At 46.4% G+C, this 13,198-nt stretch overlaps 1 protein-coding gene across 2 annotated transcripts in view; it reads right to left on the reverse strand.

Moving 5' to 3' along the window:
- rtn4rl1b (reticulon 4 receptor-like 1b) overlaps nucleotides 1-13,198 on the reverse strand; it is a 137,977-nt gene that overhangs the window by 18,346 nt on the left and 106,433 nt on the right. The window contains exons 2-3 of one of the 2 annotated variants that reach the window (XR_006022917.1): nucleotides 2,991-3,442; nucleotides 1,641-2,728 (exon numbers count right to left, since the gene is read on the reverse strand). Coding sequence is in view for 1 of the 2 variants with exons in the window: in XM_042063647.1 (XP_041919581.1) it covers nucleotides 1,745-2,728; nucleotides 2,991-3,442 (1,436 nt within the window). In the remaining variant the exon portion in view is untranslated. Of the gene's footprint in view, nucleotides 1-700; nucleotides 2,729-2,990; nucleotides 3,443-13,198 lie in introns of those variants that run through there. The other variant, XM_042063647.1, reaches the window with a different exon arrangement.

The following is a 13,198-nucleotide window of genomic DNA, read 5'->3' on the forward strand; positions in this document are numbered from 1 at the left end:
TGACCTGCCACTCCTTTTGTAGCTTATAATAATAAGAGTCCAAGTCTCTTTTAATTTTTGTTTTTGTTTGTACAAAGACCAACTCGGTATGGAGGCACATCCAGATCAGCAGTGCATGTTTTTGTTTCTCCTCAGGAAAATCCCAACTCCTCGCCTGTTCAGCCACTTTGATAAGAATGTTCCAGAACCGATTGTCTGTACGAGAGGCCTCCTGTGGCCACTGGTCCACAAAAAAAGAACAGCAAAGTCATTGAAACAGTTCATTGGTTCCCAAAAGGTCCTTGTTTGGTCGCGCTGAAATGGAAAGTGCACCTCAGCACGGAGAGTCTTTGTTGTAAGGTACTTTTTCCCCCTCCCCTCTCTCCATCTTTTAATCTAGGCCCGCGTTAGGCCTTTGACACTCTGAATGGAAAGGGACAGCCATGTCCAGGCAGAATAAGGGCCGTTAGCAGATTGAGTTCATCCTCAATTTTCACCTTTGCTCCAGTCAGGGCCACCCCAGCATTCTCTCCTACTGTTTCCCGCCTGGGCCCGTCCTCTGAGTCTCAAAGAGCTGTCATAAAATCAAAGAAAACGACATGGGAGGACAAGAGGCTGGTACATTTCTAAATGCACTCATACTGGAGTTTTTATTTTCTTTCTTTTGGGGACATGTTTTTTTTTTTTTTCATTTTCTTTTCAAAGAATATAGCAGCTAGAAGATAATTACCTTTGTAATGTGCAATAGCAAAGAAATACAATCAAAGAAAAAGGGAGAGACCTGAAACAATTTCTGGAGAAGACAAGGAAAAAAGCAGAAATAAAATGCAGAAATAAACGCGACACCGATAAGAAATAATAATGTGCTTGAATGGTTGTCATATGGACTGTATATTTATCTGCAATGAGTTATATAGCAAGGACAAATTTGGACAATGTACTGTGAAAGCGGAATGTGCATTCCTTGGCTGATAAGTAATGTTTTTCTATTACTTTCTACTCATGTCAGCAGAACTTATGTTGGCAACAGACTAAGAAACACATTTGGCAATAAATGTTGCATTTGACAATAGACCGACTTTGTATATGCAAAATTGTCATTTTGCATTTTCCTGCTATTCGCACACCTGAAAAAGTGAAAAAGAAAACAAAATAAACTGTTTTATTGGACAACACTGTCCCGTTCTGGTCAACTTCGGTCTGACCCTAGGATCATCATTGTCTCAGTCTGCATACTTCTCTTACAGTTAATGATGCACAACTATCATGAACAGTACAAGAATAAAACCAGACAACACAAAATGAGAAAATCAACTGCAATGGCGACAGTGGCAGTGCGAGCATGATCTGTGTTCTGCCTCTCCCGAACCTCTGCCTCTTCATCATCTAGACTCCCACATTCTCACATAATACTGTGAGTGGTTCTCACATTGGATGTTCAGTGTTAATAGGTCTAGTTGAGAGTCTAAAAACAGCAAAAGCTCCTTACACAATGGTATAGTTACACATACAGAGTACACACACACACACACACACACACACACACACACACACACACACACACACACACACACACACACACACACACCACACACCACACACACACATACATACAAGCACAACCAGGCTCTTTTCTCTCTCTCTCTCTCTCTCACTCATACACACACACACACACACATATGGACACACGGGCCTTCCAGTGGTGGAGCTTGAGTGGGTCGGAGGATTTGCTTTGTCATTGTTATGGCCATGATGCTGTGCGGCGTCAGCGCAGGATCAGTTCCGTGGATAGCGCCGCTAGCACAGCCAGCAAGCTGCAGAGAAGTGGCCCAGGCCACCGTGGAGCCGCCCAGTCGGTTGGCAGCTGCACCCCGCTAGGGGGCCGCATAGAGGTCCGGGGGGTGCACTTGTGCTTCCGTCGCGGGGTGGAGCCCTCCGGGGTGGTCGGGTCATCCTTGCCCCCGTCGGGCGAGGAGTACTCCTTTTCGGCCACCTCCTTGAGGGTGTGCACGTCGTTCAGGCCCCGGCCCTTGCCGCCCTTGGTGCGCTGGCGAGTGCAGTTCCGCGAGCGGCCACCGCCGGATCTGTGCGGGGGCCCCGCTCCAGGGAGGCCCCCCGAGCCGGAGTTCTCCCCGTTGATGGAGGTGGGCGGGTGGGGCAGAGGCGAGGGTGGTGAGGGTAACTGTCCGTTGCGGTGCGGGTGGTGGGGCCGCGGGGCGTGCGGCGGCGCCGGCAGCGGCTCCTTCTTCAGCGACACCTTGTCCGTGCTGCCCCACGTGTTGCTCTGGTGCAGCGACTCCGAGCCCGAGCAGTTGGGGAAGTCCTCCTTGCGCAGCTGCTTGAGGTCCTTGCCGGCCGCGTCGGCCGGCGCCACGCATCCCACCGCCGACGTGGAACCGCGGAACTTCTTGAGCCAGTCCCAGAGGGAGAGCGCCTTGCAGTCGCACTCCCACGGGTTGTCGTTGAGCCGCAGGTACTCGAGCGCCGGCAGCAGCGTCAGGCACTCGCCGCTCAGCTCCGCCAGCGAGTTGTTGAACAGATAGAGCGTGGTGAGGCGCCGCAGGTCGTGGAAGGCCTGCCGGTCCACCCACTGGAGCCGGTTGTGGTGGAGCAGCAGCCGGTCGAGGGCCCCCAGGCCCCGGAACGTGTTCTGGTGCAGGCTCCACAGCCGGTTGCCGTGCAGGAACAGGTGGCTCAAGTTGTGCAGGTCCACGAAGATGTCGTCCTGCAGAAACTCCAAATGGTTGTCCTACAGAGGGGAGAGAGGGAGGGAACATGGGATAATAAGATCGTCTGTCTCAACGACACAAATGAGACCGTGCCCGAGATTTTATTAGGCAATGAAATAACAATGGAGAATTTTTTATTCGAGCAATATGAGCCTTGGCGTTTGAGGCAGTCATTGAACCCTCGTGACTCCTGAGAGTTATAGCTACGCAGCACATTATGCTGTTGAAATAGCTTCATTAGGGGAAAGCGGGGTTAGGTAAGGGAAGACAGGACAGGCTTACCTGCAGGTAGAGATACTGCAGGTTGCGCAGGCCCTTGAAGATGTCGGTGGGCAGCACGCTGAGGCCGCAGCGGTACAGGTGCAGCGCGTGGAGCCGACTCAGGCCGCGGAAGGTCTCCGAGTCCAGCGAGCGCAGGTGTCGGTTGTCCCCCAGGTCCAGCTCCTCCAGCACGGTGAAGCCGTGAAAGGTGCTGGGCTCGATGTAGGTGATGTTGTTGGAGTAGATCCAGAGCGTGACCGTGGTGGGGCTGAAGTGGCCGCGCAGCAGCCGGTGGATCTTGTTGTTCTGCAGGAAGAGGCGCTCGCTGTGCGGCGGGATGCCCTCGGGCACGGACAGGAAGTTGTGCGACTGGCAGCTGACCGTGCTGGGCCCCGTGTAGCAGATGCAGTGGCGCGGGCACGACCAGGACAGCTCCAGACCACAAAGGACCAGCAGGAACTCCAGCCCACAGCCTGCTCAAACACACACACACACACAAAATATCAGTCATGGTCAAAGCAAACAGAAAGTTCTTTTCCGCAAAAACTACACAGCAGTTTATTTTCCCCCAGAAATACAGTATGATACCTCAAAAAACAAAGCCAAGTGTGCAGGTGAGGCATCTGCAAGCGGTTGGGATCAATATGATGCAGTGGCCTGGGATTGGCACTGTGGGAGGGATAGATGGCAGGGCTGGGGGGCATGACGAAGAGCTCCAGCCTTGACAAAGACGGAGATGATGGAGGGTGGTGGGAGATGCGGTGTCAGGTGTATTTATACTGCCGAGGAACTCGGATAAAAAAAAAGTGATGCATGACTCACAGGGACCACGGGACCTGCTGGCCCCACTATACACACTTTTCAATCCCAAGGTTGTAGGGGTTTTTGGTATTGTTGTTGTTGCTGTGGTAGTTGTTCTGTGTTTCAGGCACCTCAGGGTTGTATTGTGGGTACATAGGCATTCTGTGTTGTGAGTATAGAGTGTGTAATGTATGTGTTTGTATTTAATATACTGCACTGATGTCTAAGGTATGCTCAGACCAAATCTAAGGTAAGACCTTTTTCTTTTGAGTGAATGCAGACAGAGAGACTCTTTGATGTTTTTTCTAGTTCCTGCAAGAGTTTTTCTAGTTTTTCATCATCAGAAACTCATTTCCAGCTGTCCTAAACAAATACTCAAACTCACACACATAAGCACTCACAAACCTGGAGCACAGAACCGCAAGAACAATCACAGAGCTGGAAAACAGGGTGGCTGTATTTTCACTCGAGTCTGCTTGACTACTAAACAGCGTTCCAAAGTGCCTGCTGACTCCCGTCATGGTTCCTTGAGGCCGTGTTGTGTGACTTATCCACACTCATCAGAGTGGCGGCCTTGCATACAGCTGATATTTCACCATAATGGGACTCGCGTAAAAAGCCTGCTTCCGACCGTCGGAATTTGTTATTCCCTGCATCATTTCTGCCATTCATTTCAGAATCAATGCAGGTCTTAGCACTGTTGTAATCCCCTGGATTTCACATTCGGAAGTCAGGAACAGGGACTTATTCTCTTGCAAAAGAGGTGCCTGTTAACCCACGTGATGTGTTTTTTCCCCTCCTTCTGCTCTTTCTCTCTGTATGTGTGTCTGCAACCTCCAAGTCAGGCTAAGCTGTGACATTCAGAGACTGCCTTTGCTGACCTTTGCTGATAAGTCCCTCCTGCGACTAATGAGAGCAGCAGGATCCGTGTGCTTCACCTGTGGAGCGGCCGACTCCCCCGAGAAGCGGCATAATCCTGTTTGTCCTGATGCAATATGTTCGCCAATCCTACCAATAGGGGCTCAACTGGCAAATCTACCGAGTTTCACTACATGAAAATATGGTGATCCACAGTGTTAAAGTGGGTGTCATGTCACACTGATGAGGTGGTGCAAAAAATGAAAAATACTGTATCTGTTTCGTGACCAGAGTGTCTTCCTTTGCACTAAGGCACACCATTGTAGGACTCAAAAAGTCACAGTTCTTCTACAGGAGGAAATCCAAGCAAGTAAGGATTCTGTGAAATACTCAGTTGTCTTCAAAAATGTGTAATGTGCTCGTCAACATGAATATTTTACATAACACTATCCGCCTCTGGATTTTTTTTCCACCCTCTTCTGCCAAGAAATATGAGGGTTCCATTCCTCTCCGCATTGCTGACATTTTCTGTCTCTAATTAACCATAGTTTGCAAAAAATGTTTTGGATTCCTCCATTTGGCAGCTTTTCAAAAGAGAAAAAAGGAAGAGAGAAAATCCCTCCAAAGGATACAGGAGCATTTTGTAGCTGTTTTTAAATGTCCATGTTTATTCATGTTTGCATTTTGATATGCTGTTGACTTTAGTGATCTGTAATTTTTTTAATTGCAGGGTTTTTGTCAATACACACCTAAGTTTGTCAACATTTCGGAGTATATAGGTCTGAGGCAATCAGTAATATTATAATACAATAACATTCAGGAAATTCAATATGTATACTAGTAGCAATATCTCAGCCATCTCTAAAATGCAATCAGCGAAAGCAATCAGGCTAGAAATACACTTCGAGGAGCCAATTCCACAACAATGGGCATGGATAAAATGGATCTGATTTGAATTGATTGAAGGAATCTAGTATGCAATGGAGAGGTGGATATATTATGGATTTACAAGGATGGACATTGCAAGTAGGAAAAAGTGTATCATACTGAGGGCCGTTTTTTTGTAGGTTCTTGCTTTCTCCTCCTCTCTGTATTTTCCTCCTCTCTCTCCCTCTCTCTCTTTCTCTCTCTTTCTCTCTCTCTCTCTCTCTTTCTTACTCTCTCTCCCCCTCTCAGTCTCCATACAGTGATGTATTGAGTGAGGCACCTGCTCTTTGTGTAAATGTGTGGAAGAGGGCTGGATTTCTCTGGGGAAATTAAGATTGGTTGGATGGCAGACAAATAAACACAAAAGGACAAGGTAAACAGCTCCATGTTGGATGGCGGAACAATTGCACTCACATTTGTGTGGACAAAATACAGTGTTGCCCCCCCCCCCCCCTCATAGTATCGATTTTTAAACTCTTTTTCACACACATCACTTAGTGTTGTGTGACACACTGCACAATCAGTGGCTCATTCAGACATTATTATTTCACAGTTTATCCTCAGGCCATTATACAACTAATATCTCCACCGGGCTAGCAAAATGACTGCACTCTCCCCAGATGACCAGTAGGCCTATTGTTCCTCTACCTTCCATCTTCTGTTGACAACTTTCCTCTGGCTGTGATTTTGATTACTTTTGCTCTGAAGCTCTACTTGGTGATATCATTATGGTATGGTATTATTACCTACACTGCTCGGAATATAGTATTGCTTGAATATTCCAACTGATGAATGGGCAGAGAAGGTGGAGTTTCGGCTATATGGTCCCCATGTGATTCCCTATAAGCTTCGCACTAATCGAGGATGACACGGCGAGGTCTCTCTGCTATTTCCTCCACACTTCCTGTCTTCCTCCTCTTTCCAGAGCCCGTATTCCTCCGCTGGATGTTTAATTAGTTCTGCCGCAGTTCCGTAGGCGGCCTCTAATATAAAGGAGGAAACAGGGAGCTGCATTGTATATAGCAGCAACTCTATTCTGGCAACTCTATTCTCCCTCACACTTAGTGCTTTTGCATCCAGCCTTATCCAAAGTCACTTTTAAGCGCGGTCAAGGACACTTCTCAGACAGTATTTGATCCAAGACAGATCCGACCCTGATCTAAACCGAGCCTGAGTCTGACCTCTTCCAGATCAGCTGCCTCTGGGAATCTTCTTGAACCCACAATGACATGACCTTGGTGCCGCTGCTGCCTGTCACTCTCCGGCAGCTGTGGTCAGCAGGACCACAGATCTAGTACAAGGCAAACACGTGTAGTATGGATCTGCCCTCTCCGGGGTGGGACAGAGGATGTCAAAGGATGCTCGAGCATCTAACTGTGTTCACTGCTGTTGGACGCAGGAGCATGGATGCTGCTGTGTGATGCTGCTTGGTGCGAATGAGCCTCCAGCCCTCAGAGACCCGCTGCCTTACACCTGTCACCTCCCCAATCCCAGCCGGTGGCAGCCAGCTGGATCACTTACACACTGCAATTTACACCCGCACAGAGAGAGAGAGAGAGAGAGGTAAAGAGAGAGTGGAAGCAAAATCAAAAAGAGAAAGAGAAGGAAGAGAGAGACAGAAAGAAAGAGAGAGAGAGATAGAGACAGAGGAGAAAAATGAGAGAAAGAAAATGGGGCAGAATATGAGACATAGGTGGTGAAGAGAGATCAAAACAAGTAAGAGAAAGAGGGAAAGAGAGAAAAATAGAGGAACAGTAAGGGAATAGTGGAGAATCACAAACAATCTGGATGATATTTTTTGGCTGATCAAGGAAACTGTGAATGGACCCCACAGCAGGATGAAATGATGATGGAAGACAAAAAAGAGTGTACGAGGAGGGCAGTGAGAATGAAAATGGAAACGGCGAAGGTGCATTATCATATTATCTCCTCTCTCAATGAGGCCCGACCGTCTGAATTGATTTTATTTTTAACGGGCTTTGACCACGCCACAGCTCTCGCTACGCCAATAATGACGCCTGTTTGAAGTTCTCAGAGGAGAGAAAATGGATTTCTGAAGACACCAATAGCAAACGCTCAGTCGTGCGTGTGATACCAGAAGTCACACCACTTCATCCCTTCCTTGTTTTCTGCTTTCTATGCACAGTGCTGCAACTGCTCCCAATTCAGGCTGCTTATGTGGGAACCTGATGACTTGTTCTGCTGAAAATTATTAATCAGCTAGCAACTGGGACTGACGTTTCACCTTGATGACCTTACCCCTCCCCTAATCCCGAAACCGCCACCCCCACCACCATTGTTGAGTAGGGGGGTGGGGAATAAATAAAGGAAAGAATGGAAATAAAATGACTACGGTCTCAAGACGGACAACTGCAAAGTCACTGTGTGGAATATCAATGAAACATAGTTCACACTAAATTTGCCCTCATGAATAACACATATTTGCTAATAGGAGAGAAACGGTCTGTCTGTCTCTTGGTGTGACTTCTCTCACCATTACGCTGGACAAACTCAATTTCCTGTTTCTCTCTAAGGACCCTGATAAGCGTTGGCCTGTTTGCAGCCTCGCTCTCATTTGGCCATAAATAATGCCCTCTCCTCTACAGGCACTGCATAGTAATGCTCCTAAAAAAGGGCTTTTGAGCATACAAACTAATAGCATCGCAATAAACACATATTTATTGGACTAGCCCTTCTTTAACCAGCTAACAGAACCATACGATTTTGACACGACTCTGAAAATTTCAGAGTTTATTCATGAGCTTTCACCTGATGGTATGGATTTGGACATGGGCGGGGGGCAGCCTAGGTTCAGAGGGCTCAACAGAACGCAAAGTGAAATGCACTGAGTATGGACTCTAAGAATGAATGCCAGAATGGCTAATCTCACTTAGAATGCTAGAAGGATGTGTGTGTAATAAACAAAACCATGGGGACGGCCACATGGTAACAAGAAAATATAGAAATGTATCCCCCCTTGCTAAGATGGTGGTTACACCCACTGCTCTTCTCCCTCTACACTAATGACTGCACCTCAAAGAGCCCGTCTGTAAAACTCCTGAAGTTTGCAGATGACACCGCTGTCATCGATTTGACCCAGGAGAAGTCCCCCCACCCCTCGCCATTCAGAACGACAGTGTCCACTGTGGATTCCTTTAGGTTCGTGGGATCAACCATTTCACAGAACCTAATATAGTCTCCCCACATTGACTCTATCCAGAAAAAGGCCCAGCAGAGGTTATGCTTCCTGAGACAGTTTAGGAAGTTTAATCTGCCTAAGGACCACTTTCTACTCAGCCATCATTCAGTCCGTCATCTGCACCTCCATTACTGTCTGCGGGACAGGCCAGAATGCAACGGACAATTTGGGCTGCAGAGAGGATCATTGGGGCCGACCTTCCCTCCATCCAGGACCTGTACCGGTCCAGGGTCAGGAAAAGGGCAGCAAAAATCTCTGCAGACCCCTCACATCCTGGTCACAAACTGTTCAACCTCCTTCCCTCTGGTAGGCATTACAGGGCACTATTCGCCAAAACCAGCCGACATAAAGACAGCTTCTTCCCCCAAGCAGTCACTCTGTTGAACGCCCAGAAATAGCCCCCACCCTTACACTGAACAAAGTCTATCAACACTGTTCTGCTCATCTACCTCACGTTGTTATTCATACATTATCATTGCAATGAACTGCCTTATACTATATTTATATTTATTTAAATCTTAAATCTCAGTCTATACTGATATTGTACTATTCCTACCCTCTCTCCATTATATATTGTACCTTGCCTGTGCCTGTTGAGGTGTCCACGACCATGGCAACCTTGACAGGGACATTTGCACTGCCCTATCCCACCCATAATGTTCTATTTATTGCAAATGTACATACTGTAATTACACTTATTCATAGCCATATTCTACTGCTCTTCATTCCATTCTTACTGTTCTGCTTTGTTGTTCAGCTGCCATGTTTTTTATTCTTTATTCTTATATGTTTAGTGAGTGTTAAGTGAGTGTTGTACTTTGAGAGCAAAGATCAGAGACCTGCCATTGTGGCCATGTGAACATTATGTAAACATCTGTGTCTAATTAGCACTTACTACAAATGCAGGTTTTAATTGACCTCCCTGTTTTACTTAATTGGTGGTAATTATTAAAGTAATTAACAAGATTGCTTCAATTTATGAACTAAATCATTGGGTAATTATAAATGACGACTTAATACAGTAGGTGGCATTGATGGGACCCCAGATATTTCGATATACACTAATTACTAATACACAAGCAATAGTGAGGTTGCTTATTTGCTTTAATAAGTTGATTAACCAAGTCAATACACAGTGAATAAGATTTTGTACTATAATGATAAATATTTTGGTTACTTTATAATACTGTAAAACTTATACCTTTGATATTACCCTTTGATTTTTTAACAAGGGAGAAAACCCCTTTGTGCTACAAGCTCTGAGCTGACTAATGAGGTATAAACGCAGCTTTGTGTGGGAGTAGTTAAACTGTCAGAAGAAATATATCACTGTCAACCGTAGACCTTTTTAAGGCCGAAGACAAAAGTTTTGTGTTCTTTGAAATCTCTGAGCACAATGAAAGTTCAATCTAATTTGTTACTTCATCCTTTTAATAACCTTAAATTCTCACCTGAACCCTCTGCTATTAACACTGACTTACAGAGGTTGAGTGGTAGCATCAAATGCTCAGTATTCCATATTATCTATGGGCTCCCAAGGGCACCCAAGGGCACCCAGGTTTGAGTTTGACCTGAGGTCACTTACTGAACTCACTCACCATTTCTCTCCCCTGCTCAATAAGTCCTAATACGTATAAAAGTATAACTTAAAAAAAAAGATGTTTAGCAAAAAGCATCAGTGCCTCAGTATCACCTCTTATTAAAACTGCCCCTCCTGCCTGGGGATGTGTGTTACCCAGGAGCTGACACACTCGCACTGGAAGAATTGTTGTTGTGAATCATTAGAACCAATAACCAGGTGCAAATTCCACCAGACTGACCTTTAGTGGAACACAGTGCACCCTGCAGCTCCAGCTCTTGCTACTGCACCCAGAGCCACAGCTGGTGTCCCCTATTAATTTTACATTTCTACTGCTTGCAGCCTGAGGGCACCAAATAAATCCTTGGGAAAGGCATCTGAGGGGGCAGCAAGAAAACGGCAAAGACGGTCAATTCTTGTTGGAATAAAGAGCTGTTTTTAACAAACTTCAGAGGGGATACCGTCTTGTTTTAGCCACCATTTCCCAAAAGCCACTAGGAGAGTGTGCACTGCTGCAGTCTGGAAATAACAGCCACCACGTGTCAGCTGTCATGTCAAAAGTATCAATACAAACAGGCGCTGATGTGACATATGGGGCATGCCATATAAAATCTTAAAGCTTTTTCTGATGGGATTCAACAGAGTAGTCCTGACATTGAAGGAATGAAGCAAGTATCCTTCACCATCCAATATACTGTAGGCAGAGGGAAGAAATGAATTGGATCTCCCACGTTCAAACAAGGTACGTTTGATATGTTTCCAGAAGGTTAATAGAAGTATAAGTGTATAAAGCCATTTTAAGGCACCTTATATAACTCTATAGAGTGCTCTTGGAGGCCATCTTTTTTCTGTATGCCCGTGTGTGTGCGAGTGTGTGTGAGTACAAGCGCGTGAACAGCTTTTACTGCGTAAGCACAGGAGATTGGTGCTGTGCGGTCGAAAATTCACTGTCAACAATAAAATGAGGCGTTGATGCCATTCCAGTGGCGTTTAACGGCGCCCAGTAGAGCTGGTGGTAATATTGCAGGAGTGGGCAGCAGGCAGCAGTCCGGGGAACAGGGCTGTGCTCTGCCAAGCGCCATCTGAACTAAATGGATGAGATTGGATGTTTCATTATTGATGTCTGTGTCAGTGTTGTTGTTGCTGTTTTTTTACAACCGTGGTTTGATACGGGTGCCCACTCTTGGGCCAAATAACCCAATAGTCATGCCAAAGCTCACCTAAAAAAAAAAAATGACAAAACAAAACAATGAGTGAATCCGAGGTGGGGGATAGACTGAGATGACGGATAGATGGCAGAGAGAGAGAGAGAGAGAGAGAGAGAGAGAGAGAGAGAGAATACAGGGTTGGGGAAAGTCAGCTAGAGACAATGGGACAGGTGTGAGCATGAGATCCTGCTACTGAGCCAATTGCACCTGTGCGTGCTGTGTGTTTAAACACTACACTCTACATCTCCTCACCCCCCTGTCTCTCTCTTATATACACATTCTCTCTCTTCCTTCCTCTGATGCACACACTCACACACTCACACACTCACCGGAATAAAACAAGGAAAGGATGGCGGCGAGAGACAAGCTGACGTTTTTCAGGATGAGGGATCAGTGGAGCTAAAATTAGCTGCTGGAAGCATGCGGAGCCATATGGAGCATGTGCAGAATAAAAAGGGAAGATTTGTGGAGTCGGTGGGGAAGGGGAGAGCCAGTGTGGTTATTAAGGCAGGATTTAAACGGCCATGGAGGCAGAACCAGGGGCGGACAGCTGAGGAATACACAGCTGTTTAATACCTGCCTTTTGATTAAGGCACTTTAATGGATCTTTAATGGTTATTAATCCTATCTGCACAGGAAACATGAGTATCCTCAGTACCTTCTGCACCTCTTCCTCCCTCTTACACTCTCAGTGCTGCTGTTCGGTCACTGAGGGTATTAGCATCCGAGAGCTGTCTTGTAGGTGTTTGGTTCGCATATTATTCTCCCATGTAGCCTCAGCTGTTGAAGATGCTAATGTGTTTGCCTGCGAGTGAACTTCCCGAGTGAGGCTGCTGAATGATTAGGATGCAGGCTGTTCCCATTGTGTCCATCATAGGCTAAGCGAGTTCTGATAATGACCATCATATGGCAGCTGTCATGTCTCAGCTAATGGCTTCATACCTGTTCGCACACACATAACAGTTCCCCCATAATGATGTCTCCCGTTGCTGTTCATTGCTGTCTTTAAGTGCTTGCAGTAATGAGCTAATTCTTCATAGTGTAGCTTCTTTTAATGTAAAGAGACTCCACGATGTGGTACTGTCGAAAGACTCCACACTCTTTAGTTCCTCAATCTCTTGGAAGGCCTCTCTGGCGTGCCATTACAAAAAAAAAAGAAAAAGATGTGGGAATGGAGCCTTGAGGCAACAGAGCAGCCTGTCCCTCTTCCGTCTTCTTGGGCCCGGCTGTCCTGGCAGCTCTGGCCCCAATTTCTGTGCAAGCTTCCTGTTCTTCCAGCCGAGCAGTGCAAGCCGTTAGAGCTGTTACAGCCAAGATGGCCTCCCCACAACCTGCCTTTCTAAACAACCTGGAGGGATAAAGCAGTCTCTGCTGCTGCGTCATTCGCTAATCACCAGTATCCCCTTCAAAAAACTTCTGCCATTAATCCCAACACTAATTCATCTTACGGCCTTTAATGCTCTGTCATAGTCTGTGATAGCTTAATTGAGTGCCTCAGGATAGAAGGCATCCTTTTGAACTCGACTAATTCCCCCATCGTCCGCTAATTCTCTGAGAAAGCGTGTTGCTAAGTCAGAGATCAGGCAAACAAAGACATCAATTACCGGGTCACTCAAACACCTCCGTTACCCAATCAGCTTCATGCAAGCGGCTTGAG

The sequence above is a fragment of the Alosa sapidissima genome, chromosome 15 (genome assembly GCF_018492685.1).
Source record: "Alosa sapidissima isolate fAloSap1 chromosome 15, fAloSap1.pri, whole genome shotgun sequence".
NCBI classification, from domain to species: domain Eukaryota; kingdom Metazoa; phylum Chordata; class Actinopteri; order Clupeiformes; family Clupeidae; genus Alosa; species Alosa sapidissima.